This window comes from Notechis scutatus, chromosome 3 (genome assembly GCF_049901735.1).
Source record: "Notechis scutatus isolate UNSWTSFEM ecotype Mainland chromosome 3, rNotScu1.2, whole genome shotgun sequence".
Classification (NCBI taxonomy): Eukaryota; Metazoa; Chordata; class Lepidosauria; order Squamata; family Elapidae; genus Notechis; species Notechis scutatus.
In genome coordinates, this window is record NC_142011.1 from 123540987 (window position 1) to 123559231 (window position 18245).

General features: G+C 37.5%; 1 protein-coding gene across 2 annotated transcripts in view; it reads left to right on the forward strand.

Annotated features, from left to right (window-relative positions):
• The window catches only part of ELP2 (elongator acetyltransferase complex subunit 2), a 63736-nt gene that overhangs the window by 3609 nt on the left and 41882 nt on the right, over positions 1–18245 (forward strand). For both annotated transcript variants that reach the window (XM_026672494.2, XM_087961129.1), the window contains exons 3-12: positions 3129–3199; positions 7795–7951; positions 9689–9766; positions 10829–10893; positions 12438–12504; positions 13373–13516; positions 14253–14348; positions 14892–14992; positions 15703–15834; positions 16535–16684. In XM_026672494.2, coding sequence (XP_026528279.2) covers positions 3129–3199; positions 7795–7951; positions 9689–9766; positions 10829–10893; positions 12438–12504; positions 13373–13516; positions 14253–14348; positions 14892–14992; positions 15703–15834; positions 16535–16684 — 1061 coding nt within the window. The remainder of the gene's footprint in view (positions 1–3128; positions 3200–7794; positions 7952–9688; positions 9767–10828; positions 10894–12437; positions 12505–13372; positions 13517–14252; positions 14349–14891; positions 14993–15702; positions 15835–16534; positions 16685–18245) is intronic.

An 18245-nucleotide genomic window follows, 5' to 3' on the forward strand; every position in this document is an offset into this window, starting at 1 on the left:
CGTATTTTATTATTTCATTTTAAAATTTAATTTTATTATTTTGGCAGGATATGTGATAATAAAAAAGAAAAAATATACTTTTTCTTTATCAGTAGAGGGAGCTATGATACAGAGACTGTCAGAGTCTCCTCTGCTAATAAATGTGGCATTTTTACTCATTTTGTCCCAGAGGAGTATAATGAAAAATGTGCTGAATTTTGCCCCATAAATCAACAATATTTTTTTAAAAGAATCGAAAGAGCTGTAGCCTTGTAGCAGGTGACAGACTGGGTAAGGATGGAAAAGGAGCACATGGAAATTGGAAGAGAGTAGGCACGCTGATGAAGATGAAGATCTTGGCAAAGCTTGGGAAAAGCAGTGGGAAATTCTAGGAAGATTTATTTCATGTTATTTTATTCCTGCAATTTCTATGAGTGTTCAATTCACAGATTGTAATTCTGAGTGGCTAACATACAATTTAAATATAGAAGAAAGCATGTAATAAACTTGAAGATCTGAAAGACAAGGGCAAGGACAGATCATAGAGAAAATCTATATGATATTTGAGACAACACCAACTTGGTGGTGCATAATCAAAACAAAAACACAAACACATCATAAAATAGCATTAATAAGGTCATAATGCATTATTTCAATATTAACAACAGCCTGGGTTATCCCAATGTCCTGATCCAACATATTATGGAATTTATGTAACTCTCAATTTTAAATATGCAGAGTTTTGGGTACAGTGTGAGGATTTTTTTTCCTGTTCGGCAAGTTTTTCCAAAGTACTGTCTGGATTATAATAATAAGAAAGCCTTAAATTTGACCATGGACTGCTGTATTATGCTCTTTGAATGCACCCTGAAATAATGGTCAAAGCTTATTTTTTTCCAAAACAGTTATTCATCAGTTATCTAAAATTTACATTAACAGCTTTAACTGATATCCTTCCACTCCCTTGGTCCATAAATATCAATGTTATTTTATTGTTGTATGAGTGCCCTCTGGTGGACATTTGTACATTCAATATGCATTTCTGAAGGGTATACATTTTTCTAAGCCAATAATGCTTGAAACCTTTTAGAAATTTAGATGTTGGAACTATACTTTTATATATGTGAAGTGACTTCTCTACTATGTTCATTGGCTTCATTAATAAATCAGATTGATTATTTGGTGTGATTCTAGAAGAATTTAACATCAACTGCATACTTCTGTTTTAGTGCTTTTAATCAAGCTATTTAGTAATTCTTCTGTTTATGTTGAGGAAGACTGGGATCTTCATTGTGACCTGCCAAGGTTCCTGCCCACATGATTTGTTTTCATTAAAAAAGAGTGATGAAATATTGGAAAAAAAGCTGCCAGTGATATTTTTATTTCTACTAGCGCTCCTTGACCTCAAATGGTCTTTTGAACATTCAGTTAATTGAAGCCCAAATACTTCATATGGAAATGTGTAGATCTTCCTGGAAATATGGAAAAATGATCAGATATTAGAAAGTAATCTCTAGTTAACCAGTTTGGTCTAATGCATAAGGCAAGAAAGTGCACTAGACAGGAAACCGGAGATCATGCGTTCTAGTCCCACCTTAGGCATGAAAGCCGGCTGGGTGACTTGGACTAGTCATTCTCTCTTAGCCTAATTCATTTTGCAGAGTTGTTGCTATGGGAAAAATAGGAGAAGGAAGGTGTATTAAGTATGTTCATTGCCTTGAGTTATTTATAAAAATAAAGTTGGGTGGGTAAATAAATAAATAAATAAATACGTACGTACATACGTACGTACGTACATACATACACACACATTAAAAAAAGGAAATGTAGATTATATGTCCCAGTAAAATAGTACTTTGTAACTTGTTAAATTGTTCACAGCAACCATTTTACAAATGTACAAGACTAGCAGAAATTTTGCAAGAATTCCCCAAGTACGCTCTCAATATTTTGTCAGGTAAAAAAGATTAAGAAGTCCTGCAGAGGAGATAGCAGCTCTCAATTCACATGACCTATATCACAATGGGTTAAAATGCTACATTTAACAACTTAATATTCAGAACGTATTTTGTGATTCTTGAGGTGCCAGGATGCCAGGAGTTGACCAATAGAACTAAGAATTTCTTCCTATCAATAGCATTCTTATGAATAGAAAATGAGGAAAAGATGTAAATTGGTTTGATTTAATGTATATAAATCTAATACATAATAAATAAAATATGTGCTGAGAATATAATCCATATCACACACACACACACACACACACACACAAAATGAAAAGTAATGCCTCTAATGTTATAAATCACCAACAGATGGCAGTATAAATAGGGGTCTACAACCCTCGCAAGCAATGAGCGGGTGAGTATGCGAAACTCTATTTGCATAAATGGCAGGTGTGCAAGCCTACCACTTGGGCAAATGGAGTTAAGTAGATGCGTGCACATGCTCCTATCACTTGTGCAGAACCTCCCCCTCCATGCCACCTCCCACATAGCTGCTACTGGCTGGTCCACAGAACTGGAAAGGTTGAGGCCAGCTACTCTAGAAGCTCTCATGTGTTCTTTGGCATCTCTTCTTTCACTTCATTTGGTGGGTTGTTGCTGTGAAAAACAGCAACTTTTGTGTTGCCATAGTTCATGAAATGGAAATCTGCAGTGAGTAACCACTGCACTTTAAGCAAAGCACTGTGAAAAAGTATGTAGTAAACATCTACATATATTTTTTTTATAAAGGAATGACATCGTCTGTTTAGTGAAAGGCAGAATGAATAAATTCTATTCTAGTAAGTTTATGAGATTCTGTTCAGGATTTATTCTACCTTTCTCAATCTGTTAGACTCCAGATGTGTTGGAATCATTTTAAAATTATCAGATAACATGACTATAAAATATACTGGTTAACTCTTTTGAGAATTAATTTTCTGCAGAGAATAAAGCTGGAGAATGTTGATTTATTATTTTTAGAGTGCGAGACCCCCATTTTTTTTCCTTTGGAAGTGATAAGAAAAAACAAGATGAAAACTAACTCTGTTCTATCATTATATACAAATACATTTTATTCTTAAAAAGAGCAGCTTAGACACAGAGTAGTAGATGAAAAATAATTTTCACCTGGATTGTTCAATCTTTTTATATCCCTCTGTATAATAGCTTATGAAACGGAATTAATATCTGGCGGGTCAGATAAAACTCTTATTCTTTGGGAAATTCAAGATGAGAAGGTATGTAAAAATATTATGGTAAGTGAAGACATAACCTTGTATACATGACTTTTAAAAAATAAGTTGAGCAAGAGAAGAAACTAAACCAGAATTTCTTAAATTATTAAATTAATAATTTCTTAAAGTTATTGATGTTATCTCCTTTGTGATGTTATGAAAGATACAGCTCCAACTGTGTTCTGTTAAATGGTGTACACAAAGTAAAAGATCTATTGCTATCGTCCAAGTTCAAACTTTATTTCATCACGAGAAACACTATGAAATGAAATATAGTTATACAAATTGTCCTCATTTAATTCCACAATTGGGACTGGCTACTTGGTTGTTAAGCGGAAAAGTCACAAAGTAAAAACTGCAGCTATGCTTGTGACCTTACTTAAGCATTCCTTTGCTTTAAGGGCCTGCAGAGGACATAAATATGAGGATTGGATCTAAAGTTATTTTTTCATCACTGTTGTAACTGTGAACAGTTGCTAAATGAGGCAGTCACTAAAATGAGGACTGCCGGTATAAGAGTCTGAGCTATGACAAATACGACAAATATTTGTCCTTAATGTAAAAGGAAAAAAAATCTAAATATTTCCTTAAAAGCCTGTGTTTGCAGTACAACGAATTAGAAACTTTTCTAAAATGATGCTTGAGATTCTTTGATATCTGAACTGTGTAATTAGGGCCATGTGCTGTGCTTACATGAAATCTCAAAATATAGTTGCCTAAGCTATAGTACAGAAATATTCTCATTATTTGAAAAGAATCATCCTCTGTAATCATCCTTAATACTGCAGCCTTATTTACTTTGGAACCTGCTACAATACTGGGAAAGGGAAAAAAAGTGAGTTTTTAAGCTACTGGGTTTTTTTGGCATCCTTAAATGCCGCCAGCTGCTATTGCAGCAAGGTGAGATATAACTGTGCTGTGTAAGAGAACAACTTCATCTCTTCCACAATAACAGGAATACTAGTCTTGGATTATGAAATGTGACATAGTTTATTGTTGTGGCTCGGAGGTTTGAGCCTGCTCTGTTAGAGGACGAAGACTTGGACAATGAGGAAGAGGAGGATTTGGCTTTGAGGTTTGAGCCTGCTTTGTTAGAGGACGAAGACTTGGACAATGAGGAAGAGGAGGATTTGGCTCTGAGGTTTGAGCCTGCTTTGTTAGAGGATTTGGAGTTGCCTTCCTCCCCAGGACTTTCCTCTTCGGCAAGACCTTCCTCCCTGATTGTGCCTCAGGTGTCGGCAGATAACCAGGGGGTGCGTATCAGAGCCTCTGACTGAGGATCAAGCTGAGGAATGCTGGCTTGATGCGAGGCAACGGCGCAGGCAAAAGTGTGAGCTGCAACGCAGAAAGAAAGGACGAATCAGAGACTGAGATGAGGGACTGACACGCCCCACAGGGAATAAAAGTGGGTGTGTTCGCTCTGGGAACTTGTTCGGGACAACGTGTTACTTAGTGAGAGAAGCTTCGGAGTATCCTGTGTGCGGTGACAGCTTGTGATTTATATTCCCGCTTTCTTGTCGGACTTGGCAGACAGCTTGTGTGAGACTGCCAAGAACTTTATCAGCTCAAGGAATTTAACCCTGTAATTACTGGACTTGCTTGCTTGTTTGTATTCAGTTGGAAATTTGGACTTCTCACCTTGTTGGTACAGGTGAGACATAACAGTTTATTATGCTGATAGAAGAGACCTTTTGTAGTTATGGTTTGATCTGTGAGGCCCTTGGTATACTTTGAGCTTGGCTGCTTTCTTGCAGATGTTTTATTACTAAACTAGGTAAGTTGTCAGTGCTAGTAGGGAGTGGGATTTGTTCTCACTTTATATTCTAGGCTTGCCTGTCAGTGTTGGTGGGAGTGGTCTTGGTTCTTTCATTTGGGCTGTGATTTATTGTTATTTTGTTTGGAAGATCCTTGGTTGTTTCTTGATTGTTGGTCAGATATTAATCTTGTTAATCTTTGCTCATATTGGTGTAGATTACTGATGAGGTGTTTTGGTCTTTTTGTTTCCTTTTTGGCTTTTTGATTATCTCTTTTGAATGAAATGTAGATGCCATTCATGTCTATGTGCTTGTTGATGGCCAATTTGTCTGGAGTGACACCCAAAGATGAGCTGCTGAGTGAATGCCTGAAACAGCAGCAGACATGAAAGGATGATCAAGCAGAGGTAGTGTCATGGCAAAACAAGACATGCTTACGATGTATGATTGATGGATAGATAGCTGAAGTAGCTGACAATCCTATCGGTGGCTTGAAAAGGCTGGATTAAAGCATAAGAATAGACACTAAGCATTAGATCCATAGAAGCAGAGGTCTACCACATTAGACAGGACCCGAGTTGCAGACTGTGCAGGGCCTCAGAGACAGTCCAAACATAATGATGGTATAAGATGCAGACAGAAACAGCATAGACTGAATGGCACAGACAAAATTGGGTACAGAACCTTCTGCACAATATATGGGCTAGAGGTGTCAAACTCAAGGCCCATGGGCCAGATCCAGCCCACGAGGTGCTTAGATCTGGTCCATGGGGCTTCCCTAGAAGGACCAGCCTCTGGTGACTCTTCCAGGGAAAACAGAGCTTGGGAGGGCCACACGTGGCCCTCTCAGGCTCCATTTTCAGCCACGACAGCCTCCTGCAGCCCTCTGCCAGAAAAAATGGAGCTTGGGAAGGCCGTTGTGGCCGAAAATTGAGCCTGGGTGGGCCACGCCAGTCTTCCTGGGCTCTGTTTTTGTTGGCGGAGGGCTGCAGGAGGCCATCGTGGCTGAAAACAGAGCCTCAGTGAGAGACGTTGAGCTGGCCACAACCACCCTGGCCACGCCCCTCCCAGCTATGTCCCTCCTGGCCATATCCCCTGCCCTCCCCAAGGTCAAACACAACCTTGATGCGGCCCTCAATGAAATCGAGTTTTACACCACTGGGCTATACCATCTCAAGACTAGATGTGAACTTTTACAGAAGGTTGTGGACAATAACAGGGGTAAGATCCCATGGGACTTTTAGATTCAGACAGAGAGGCAGGTACTGGCCAATCAACCAGACATTATGGTGGAAGACAAGGAGCAGAACACAGTGGTGGTGATAAAAGTAGTGGTGCCCAGTGTCAGGAATATCGGGAAGAAGGAGTATGAGAAGCTAAAGCAGTACCAGGGCCTGAAGGAGGAACTAGAGAGGATGTAAAGTGTAAAGACCAAATTGGTCCCAGAGGTGGTAGGAAAGCACTCAGGGCTGTGACTCCTAAGTGAGGGAAGTGGCTCCAACAGGTCCCAAGAACAACAACAGAGCTCTGTCCAGGAGAGTGCTAAGAAAAAGCTAAGATACTGCACAGAATAATTAAACTCCCAGACCTCAGGTAGAGGACTCGAGATTGAGGAAGACACATATCACCCATAGGAGTGGGAAAGAATTAAATAAATATCAGAGTGCTTCCACCAATGTCTGTTAATACAGTACTTTGAGGCCCAGTAAAGGACAGAAACAACACCAGCAGTCTCTAAATCAAGGAGAGAAAATGAATCCAAAAGGAAGAAAGTCCAATTTTTTCTTTTGGAAAATGAATATCAGTGCTCCCTGAAGGAAGAAACTTTCTTATCTTTGAATTAAGAGTTGTCCGCTGTATATAGTTACTATAAGGATCTAAATTGTGTATAGTCTTACTTTATAAACTTCCTCCATACATTGTTTTTAGAAACTATTTTAGAGAATGAAGGTTAGGTGTTAGTACGTACATGGCTCTTACATACATATGGAAAATATTCCATGATAATGTTTTAATATTTTCCGCTTTCTTCCATGTTTATGATTTCCCACAACTCTAATGATTGTTAGATAATATAATAATGATATGATTGGTTAACATGCGTTTGGAAAATTATTATGCAATTGCAAAATATTTTTACGTACACCACTCACCTAAAAAAACCCATCTGACAACTAAAAAGAAGTATTTTTCTTTTGGAGAGCATGATTGATGACTCTTGGCTGTGGACATATCTCACTGGTGAATATAGGTCCAGGGGGTGGGGGGAAGACCAGGGTCAAGGGTGAAATGAGACATGTCAACTCCTAATAAATCAATCTTTTTCACTCTGAGAGATGCAGCTAGAGACTTATGGTTTGAATGGGGGTGCATGTCGGAGTCCTGACACAATCTGCATCATTCACTGATGATAAGTATTTAGGTTTTTTTATATAATGGCACCTTGGAAGCTGTTTGAAGATACATTAAATGACAGCCAACAGTTAATATGGGATTATTGTATTCTGGAAATCAGTGCTACTTTTCTCCTTGCATTAAAACTTTTTCTCAAATACGTTTTAGTTCAATTTACCTGAACCTTTTAATTCATTTAATATTCTATCAAAACTTCTAGAATAGCTGCAGAACGATATTGAAACAAATAAAAGCTCTGTAGAGTACATGATTTCTAATTGAATGCAAAAATTGAGCACCCAGTTACACATCTACTTACTCTTTCTGCTCAAACGTCACATTCCAGTTATTTCCATGGCTAACACAAAGTTGAAAATTGTACAGTCACATGACAGTGTTGTTTGAATTTCAGGGTTACCCTTCTTTGTAATGTTATAATTTTCTGTTTAGCTTGTGAATGATGTCCACCTCGAAGGTCACACTGAAGCAATTTGTGCATTAGATGCTGTTTACATGACAATTGAAAATGCATTAGGATTAAGCCTACTAATAGCTTCTGCAGCTTCAGACTCTACTGTCAAAATTTGGTCCAGACAAGGAACAGAAGGTAAAAGTTCTTTTCCTTTTGGTCTGTCAAGATACCTTGTATTAAAGAATACCTTAAGTAAAGTCCTCCATATTCTACTAGATCAGGGGTCTCCATTCTTGGCAACTTTAAGACTTGTGGACTTCCCTCAGCCAGGAGTTGAAGTCCATAAGTCTTAAAGTTGCCAAGGTTGGAGATCCCTGTTCTAGATTGTTTCACTTTTTGTACACCAGGGGAGTGTATTCCACCTTACCCTGCCCAATGTGTCTCCACTGCACTAACCTTATTAGGCTAAGAGAAGGTTATAGCCCAAGGGTCACCAACCCCTGGGCTGTGGCCCACCTCTGGGCCTTGAACTGTTCGGAACCAGACCGCCTAAGTGACAGGCAAATTTGCTTGCATCCCCACTTGCATGAACAGCAGCCGGGTTTGTGTGCGTGCTCCATTTGTGCAAGTGGCAGGTGCATGTGTTCACCGCTTGTGCAAATGCAGCTGCGCGCATGCATGCTTGCCTGTTGTTTGTGCAGAACCATCCCCTCTCCCTGCTGGTCCCCAAAGCTGAAAAGGTTGGGGAACTCTGCTCTAGCCCAAAGGCTTCCAATCAACTTATTTGACTTCATGTGGACTTGAAGCAAGATAGCAGCTGGCAATTAATTATGATGTTGGAGACAAGTAAAGGTGAAATAACTCCCCTTCTCCCAATAAGTCTCCCTGCATTGCTTAGCTGACAAGCCCCATCTCCAACCAGTTAAAGATGCATGAATATAAGAGGTTAGCATTTTTAATTTGTGCTCCTTGCAAAAATGTAGACCATGTCTGGCAGAGATCTTTCCTATTTTTGCAATAATCTTCATTTTACTGGTTGTAGCAGCTGGATTAGAACAGATGCTAGTGGTGCATCATATTTCATATTTTGACCATATTTCAGAGTTGCTGAAATACATTCCATGCTTGTTTTATTCTTTTTTTTGTTGCTGCCATGGAACTACAGCTCAATTATTGTACAAAGAATAAACAAGTCAAGTTCATACACATTCATTATGAACCAGTTTCAGATCTTATTGTCTAGAAAGCTGTTTGTTATAGATGAATAAAAAAAGTGATACATTTTTAATCTTTGTCATTATAAAATGGCTAAATCACTGTGTATGACAGTTGCAGGCATCTGTAGAAAATAAGTTAGCAATTGCTGAAAATAGTCCAGTTGCTGTTCAAGAGCATTGCATCTCTTAAACATCAGTTGCTTTAGATAAGTAATGAAATATAACAGTATAATAAATAAATATACTTGTAGTGTGATATTTATAGTAAGGATTATGACCATTACTGTCATAAATCCTTATGATGCCTTCTGACTTCTCTTTGTCATATTTTTTGACTAAAACCAACTTCTCTGTTGTTGATTGTCTCTGGGTTATATCACTGTTTGCATTAATCTTGGGTAACATTTAAATTTCTTTATGATTACAGTTAGCAAAGCTGAGCAATACAGTACTTTGAATTCAAAGGCACTTCAAAGAACAGGAAGATACTCATGTAGGATCTGCCTGCAAATTTTCGAGGGATCGTGTGGCAGCTGTGCAACCATGGGGAAAATCTGAACTGCTTTAAGGAGTTGGAGGCAGGGTGTTGCCTTCATGCTTTGAAGCACATTTTTGCCTTTGAAATTTAATAATTAGTATACAATTTCTATATTTTTATTAAATATCTTAAGTGTTCACTGCAAATAATGCAACTTTATTTTCTCTCTCCCCTTAGTTAAGTGCCTTCAGACACTGATGTTTGGAAATGGATTTATTATGGATGTTTCATTGTCCTTCTTGCCAGGCAGTGACAGTAAGAATGGCTGTGTAATTTTTTAAAATCATTTCAAGAAATGCCTAGTGGTGCCAGCGCATGTACATGTTGTCTTATTAAGAACTAGTTTTCTACTATCTGATCCTAAAAATTGCTAACTGAGAAATTATCGATCGTCACATATTCTGATTTACTGGATAAGTAGCCTATCGTCTCCTTTTAGTGTGACCTGTTAAAGTCACACTAAAAAGTGATTGTTAAATATCTTTAGAGCAAGATATTTTGATTGTTGTTGCTTGGGGAAAATTCCTAAGAATTAGATTTTTAGTTTGTTAAGTTTATTATGCCTTTCGTGTGATTTGACTTTTATTTTTTAAAGAGTGAGTTCCCTGAATCTGTTTAATAACAATGTAATTTTAACTTGTTTGTTGGATTTACATCTTGCCTGGCGAGAGCTCAAAGCAGCAGGCAGTATGTTCCCGTTATTATTGCATTGTTATTATTTCTATTAGTGGTGTGTAATAGGAAAGAGAATGAGAGAGAATGATGGGCCCAGAGTCCCTCAGTGAGCTTTTCTGCCTGATGGTGGAGTAGAACGTGGACATTTCAGCGTCCCATATCTGAACGATTGTAACTTGAAGTTCCCATTGAGTTTGGTGGCAGATACTTCCAGACATATGGGTCTGTGTGGTGGATTTAGTTCCTAAGAATCACTTAGAACATGCAGGAACTTGAAACTTGTATCTGGCTGAAGTTCTTTAAAGTAGCCTTTTCTTTTCCAAGCATTGTCCTTTACAGCTGCCACACAGTTCAGAGGAAAGATATAGATGCTTTAAAGAAAGAGATCCTACCTGTAAATGCTCCTTTTTGGAATTGAATCCAAAATGCTGCCTAGCCCTAGTAGATATACAGTCATTGCCTTGAACTGTAAGCTTATGCATATGTTCTCAGAAGTAAATCCCACAAAGTATGAAACAGGATTTACTCCTAGGAAACTGTGGCTATCATTTCCTCTTCTGTAAATGCTGTATTTTGTTTCTATTTTCTTTTGCTCCATTATATTTAGTTGAAACAGCAACTTTTCAATGATTTTAATTTCAGTACCAGTGCTGGCTTGTGGTGGTGATGACAGCAGAATCCACTTATATGTGCAACAGGCTGGAGAGGTAACTATTGTTTCTTCTTCTTAGTCTATAGGATTTATCTTCTGCCGTTTCGTTTCTTAACTTTTAAGTTTCCAAGATTTACACTGTTTAACTCCTGAATCTCAAGTTCAGGAAAGTTTAAAATCCCTAATTTAGAGACAATATTTCTGGAGGGTAATTGTCTTCAGCTGATTGAAGGTGATAAACGATTAGCCATGTTCAGAGAAAGTTGTTTCAAAGCAAGCTCATTTATTGATGTCAGGTTAATCTATTAGGATTTCAGCGCTAAATAGTTAATTTGTCCTTCTCCAGAGGAAAAGCTGGAGAAAGGAAAGAAGTGGGTCTAAAGGCCTTGTTAGATGTAATGAAACCCATTTTATTTCTAGTCCTCTACTTCAGCCAAAGATTGGTCTGAGGCAATTGGACAATTTTGGTGCTTAAAATACTTCCATGTACAGGTTCCGGACTTCGATAGCATGCCTGGTAGAGCCCAGAGTGGCTGTGTGTTCAGCATGGTGTCATCAGTACATTGATTATATAGTACTGTACCTCAAATAATATGTGCCCTCCTGGAGCAATTTAATGTAAATATTAAATTGCATTCAAAAGGGAATTGAGCCCTTGGCACCCCACATAGAAACAACCAGTCATGTCCACTTTGTAGGCAAAGCGCAGAGTAAAGCTGTCTGTGAGGTCGTTGCAAAATTCCCCTGTGACCTCAGAAAATTCTTTGGGAGGTTTGGGCATCCGAATTTGCTTTCAAATGTGGCAGAAGTCAAAGGTGCCAGTATGCTCCTTCCTTTACCTGATTTCTGTTCTTTAGCATTTTAAAATACTACTTTCATTTTGAATTGAGCTTGGATGTGTATGGGCAATCACAGGAAACTTTACCGCATAGGATAGAAGTGAGTATCACAGGATTCCAGCAACCTTTCTGAAGCAAGGTTGTACAAAACAAACTGTCTCCCAGCTTGACACCCTATATCTGTGGTGGTGAACCTATGTGCTACAGGTGGCACACAGAGCCCTCTTTGTGGACATGCATGCCGTCGCCCGGCTCAGCTGTTCTGTACATGCGTATGCGCCTCCCGCCAGCCACCTGGTCTTCCGGTTTTTGGTGTGCAGGTGTGTGCAAAGACCAGCTGGCCAGCGTGCAGGCATGTGCCAGAAACTGGAAGCTTAGTTTCTCAGCACGTGTATGCATGCCGGAGAGCTGCTCTTCTGCTTTCTGGCACTCCCCACCTCACGCATGCATGCTCCCATTTCAGCACTTGGGTGCCAAAAAGGTTTGCCAACACTGGTATATCAGAATGCTTTGAGTTCCAAGCCCTTTGAGGAATGAAAGTCCTGGAGTTGTACTTCCAACACGTTTGAGAGACTCTGAGATTGAAGAATCTTCAGTGTTACAGTAACGAATTTACTATGATAGAGTAATCTATGGTCATAAACCAGGAAAGCTGCAAAAAGTACCAAAATTGAATGTTAGTGAACTGCCAAACTGCACAATGGAAAATTGCAATATAAGTTTATGCTGCATATTGAGGGTGCTTATTTGTTTGTTTCAGTTTCAGAAATCTTTACTACTACATGGACATGAGGACTGGATAAGAGGAGTTGAATGGGCATTTTGTGGTAAATGTCATTCAGTCTGGCTTATGAGACTTCAGGGGGGGATTTCTTATGTTTTGCTGTCATAGAAGCTGGGCACTTAAATATTTTAAAATAATGCTGATGAGAAATTGAATTCCATACATGTTTCCATATTTTTTCTGCTACTATATGGAACTTCAGAACACAATTATTACAAATATAGTTATTATATAATTATTACAATTATAGTGTTATGATATATATTGATATATATATATATATATATATATATATATATATATATATATATATATATATATACGTATGTATGTATGTATGTATGTTAAGTTTTCGTGGGTACTTACATGTATGGTATTCAGCTTTGTTCGGGTATTTTCCCACATCATTATAGTTGCGCTTTTAAAGTTGTAGCAACATTTTGGCAGAATCTCATCTGCCATCATCAGGCTTCTGTATTGTGTTCGTCTGTGAGTCAGACTTTCACAGCCGTTTCTGTTTTAAATTTGGTGCTAGCCTACTGCTGTGCCAGAATGGTTTTTTCTTCATCCTGAATTCTTCATCCTTCATCCAAAAAAAGCTACAAAACAGACAGAAGTTATTAGAAATATCAATCAAGCAAAACACAGCAAACTCTAAGACCAATAAATACAGACCAAGACTCCCAACCAATCAGGATGATATATATATTCTCCATTCATCAGATATGAGCCTTTCCCCCCCGCTCCCCCCCAATCAGGCTCATAATGTAATTTAGAGAAATGAACCATTGCAAAAAGTAAGGTTCTGGTTTTGTTTATTAAGAAACCATTGTAAATATTGATTTCTGTCGTGCACTGAATTTCCCTTTTAAATTCTTTCTTTAATGACTGGTTTAACTTTTTTTTTAAAGATGGAGATCTGTATTTGGCAAGCTGTGCTCAAGATTGTCTGATAAGAATCTGGAAGATGCATGCAACTTCATTGTTTGGGGAAATCCAAGATGAGGACACTATTAGGTTGAAAGAGAATGTTTTCACCATAAAAAATAGCAATGGTAAATATGTTCTTTTATATTGGATTTTTTTCAAATAAAAATGTTTTCAGCATGGTTAAATAAAATATAAGATGCCTTTCTTCTAATACATTGTGGAAGAATGTGCTATTAATTAGCTGAAACACAAGCTTCACTTTGTTTTTTTTCAATTAATTTGATTGATGCCCCCATGATATAGATATCTGTTCTTGCACATGAATTTAATTTTGTCTGTGCTGTATTCTTTACATTAATATACACCCACATTCTTTACAATAATATATTCCATAAATCAAATAGAAAATATTACATCCAACTGAATATAGTGAAAGAATGTAGTTTTTCCTTTCCATGTCAGCTGTATGTTACATTTTATCTATGTGTGAAACGTGTATTTGCATCCAGAACCTTGGATATACAGAAGTCTTCTGCCCTCTTCATATCTTTTTTTGGCAGATGAATTCACAGACAGAGGATCATAAATTTTGTCATTGGGTTATTTGCAGGGCTGAGTCATTTATACAATGGCTAGATAAATCTTGACAATTAATTTACTCTTTGACATTTGTTTTCCATTCTGATTGATTTCAACACATGTAACAGACTTTTCTTTCAACATGCAATGTGGGAACTCTCTGGCAGTAAGCTATTACTTGGTACATCTAGTTTCAAATACAAACAAGTTAAGTCGATTGTTTTAAAGACAGGCTAGAAAATTTTTTTCCCACTCTTTTCCACTTGTTTTGTTTTGTGATAGGTGCAGATAAATCCTTTGCAGTTACCTTGGATTCAGTGCTAGCTGGCCATGAAAACTGGGTATATGGAGTTCATTGGCAGCCACCATATTTCAAAGGTAAGAAGAGTATGTAGTTTCCAATTTGAGTTACTGGTAGAGATGACAAGGAATGTGGAATTTATTGTCAAAATGGAGAACTCCATGTTGAGCTACTCCTTCTACCTCAAACATAGAAAGTTTAAAATGTGTGATACAACAAATTATGGCTTTTTTTCATCCTATGTAGAAGTTTATGTTGTGCCCCAAATGTTGTATCAGTCATTTAGTATGCATCTGTTAGCTTATAATTACAGGGAAGAGAATTATTTTGGGCAAGACTGCTTTCTTCTCTTAGGATCAAGGTTAAATTTTGTGCAGTTTGATTAAATCCATAAATGTAAAATAGGCACTGCCGAGAGTCACAGTATCCAGGATTCAATTTACAAGATATTAGTCCATGCACATCTTTGAGGACATTGTAAATTGCGACCTTCTTTCCAACTTCAGCCATGTATAGTTGTTTTGTGTGGCATTCTTGTAGACTTCCTATTTAAGTTTTTCTTCAGATGTATTTAACAAAAATGAATGAAAACATGGGGTTATTTTTTCCTGATACTGTAGATGGCAGGATGGTACAGCCAATGAGGTTACTATCTGCTTCAATGGACAAAACGGTGATCCTTTGGTCTCCAGATGATGAATCTGGAGTGTGGTTGGAACAGGTAGATGTGGTTTTTCATTTCCCCTGTTTGTATCATCAAAGTAAAAGAAATATAGCGCTAAATGCCCAGACTTCATTTGCTTCCTTTCTAAAGTGATTTCCCTGTGTGGCATTAAGAGTCTTGAGCTGCATGTACCCAAGAATAAATTAAGTTACCTTTTAAGTGGATATTGGAACTTTTGTTGAAACTAGTTTAGTCAGCCATCGTCTCAAGGAAATCTGGCATGGTTTAAACATGGAAGCAATCTATACTGGATAGGGGAAGGGTGGAATGGGCTTAGGATTTGACAACTATTCTGCAGGAAATCAGCTTTGGTTGATTAGGCACATTTTACATTGCTGTTCCCTTTGGGTTTGGCAAGTTAACCAAGCATTTAAAAATAACTGCTTTCATACAAAAATGTGTGAAATAATTTCTAGACATTATATTACTTTTCATATTGTAGCATTTAATCCCAGCCCCCAGGGAAATATATTTCTATCAAAATAATTATTCATTTTATATAAACTTGCAAACTATCTTGCAAACCTGTTTTCAAAAAGACTTGTGTTAATGTTTTTTTTAAAGTTGTGCATGGTATTTGAATACATCTAGAATGACATTGTTTTAACTTCACTTTTAATGTAATTCTAGACCATTTGTCTTTTGCTCATAGTCCTTAATTAGCAGGGGGAAGGCGCATTCATACATATTGTAAACTTTTTCAAAAGGTCCGAATAGGAGAAGTGGGAGGAAATACGCTCGGATTTTTTGATTGTCAGTTCAGCCCAGATGGATCAATGATTCTTGCTCATGCTTTCCATGGAGCCCTTCATCTTTGGAAACAGACTTCTTCAAACAAGGCAAGAGATAATTGATTTCTTATCACCAAAGTATATATGGAATATCTTTATATAGGAAGAAATGGCTCTTTGCTCACTCCATATAACCACATTGTATACTTTTAAACATCTTTTATAAATTGAGGTACATTGAGGAGGGGTCCCCCCCATCTGAACTGTAATGAATATCAAACACATTCAATTGAATAAGTTTGGTTAATTTGGACAGACTTCTTGGCCTTTGTGGGGAAAACAAATGGCAATACGAAATGACTTTTGGGTCCATCAGCTTTTATTTATTTGGCCCAGGATGATCTCTTCTTATAGCAGAACTTTCCCAGGTCTGTGACAGAGACTTTTGTATTGATTACAGCATTCTGATCTGGATTCATCATGTTCCTCTTGAATATTGTACCATTGGATACTCCCTGTTTCCAAATTATTGTTTAGGATTCTATAGCTGAAAGTACTAAGGCTACATATGGTCACTGGAAGATTTGGGCTGAGCTTTCAAAGGCAGACAACTTAAAAGTGTCTGTTTCCTTTGTTGTAAACGTTAAAAAATAACCAGAATCTTTTATCATCCAAGAATGACACTTAAATGTTCTTTGTAAAGCTTAAATTGATTTTCAACTTTAGATATAGTTCTTAGTGAAGAGGATTACTATATCCAACTTTCCAACCTCATTCATGGATTAAAATATAAATGTTTTTGATTTAGAGTGAATGGACTCCAGAAGTGATGATTTCAGGACATTTTAATTGTGTCCAAGATGTGAAGTGGGATTCAGAGGGAGGCTTTATAATTTCTGTTGGTTCTGACCAAACCACAAGAATATTTGCTCCTTGGAAAAGAGAGAACAACCCAGAGGTATGTTTTTCTAGCTTGTGAAATTATGTGGATGGAATAGTTAGTTTCCAGACAGAAAAATGAGTATTTATTCTGGGCATGGAGTCAATGTGTGGAGAGAGTAAGGGAGGTGACCTTCACAAAATAGGTAAGAATAATTACTGTTCCTAGACAAAGAGGACTAAAATGTTCTTTAAGCTTTAGGAAGCAAGATAATAATCAGAAGCAGCTCAGGTAAACTGCTCCCTGGTTCATTGGAGGAAGGAATGGAAAGATAGTATAATACGACTTCCAGGATTCTGTTTTTATAGCCTATCTCAATGTACAGGACTTCTCAAAGTTACAATGGTACTGACAACTGTGAGAAGAAAGGTAATAAAATAGGGCAAAGTAGAACAGATATTTTGGGCTCAATTGTGGTTGTAAGTTGAGGTAGTTCTACTCTGACTGTGAACTGATTTTCTGCTCTGGTCTGCCTATTAAGACCAACAACGTGCAGGTTTGATCTGAATGTTTGACCTAAAACTTGGGTTTTCAGGTAGAATGGGAAAAAGGCAAAGATAAGGATAGATAGACCTTGGGAAAATTGGGGAAGGGAAGGGGACAGAGGGCAGTTGGCTGTTCTACTGTCACCATAATATGAAGTGTTATGACTAGTCCACTATTCAAATGCAATGTATCAAATTTGCTCCTCTGATCATTGCAGGACCTTCCTTTTCCAGTTCTGCTCAGATTTATAGCTAAGATTGATATAAGAGAAGGGGTAGGTGGACTGGTTAGATATGTTAGACTTGAATTCAAGAAAAAGAAAACACTAGGAAGATTGGTGGCCAAACTGGTTCATGGACCCTGCAGAGGAAGATGGGAGAGGTACTCTAAACTTGCCCTACTTGTCCCATAAGAATCCTATCGAATTGGGCTGTGCCAAAACCCAGAACAACCAACATATTATTCCAGATTTATTAGCCACAATGTTCTTGTTTTGGGCACAACTTTTGTGGATAGATTAGAGCCAGCATATCTGAACTGCAAAACTCTGGCTGACCACGGAATGGTAGCAAACAGATATATGCAAGTTGTTAGGATTTTTACAACCAAGTTTTAAAACAATTTTCCCCCAACAGAATATGTAATCTGAACAATAGCTCTTCTTAACGTTTCTTAAACTCTCCTAAAATGTATGCACATTATATTTTTATTGTTTAATAGTCAAGTTACTATGGGTTTATTACAATATCACATGACTATAAACATTTAGAAGTTTATATTAATATTAGTCCTTTAAAGATCTATAATTATATTTAACTATATCATTATACATGCAACATCATGTTGCTCATCTTCTGTTTCCAGTGAGGAATAAATATTGTTAAAATAAAATTCAGGGGGAGGCCAAACTGGGGGGCAAAATTGTATTTTGAACCAGGACAGGATTTTGGTCCCTTTCTGTCAAGGATTGGACAGATCAACGCTATTTTGTCAATTATTTATTAATGAAAGAAGATTCCTGGCATTTCCAATGAGATCTGAGCAGAGGTGAGAATGCATTTTTGTGGGAAATGAACTGAATGTATATTTTCAG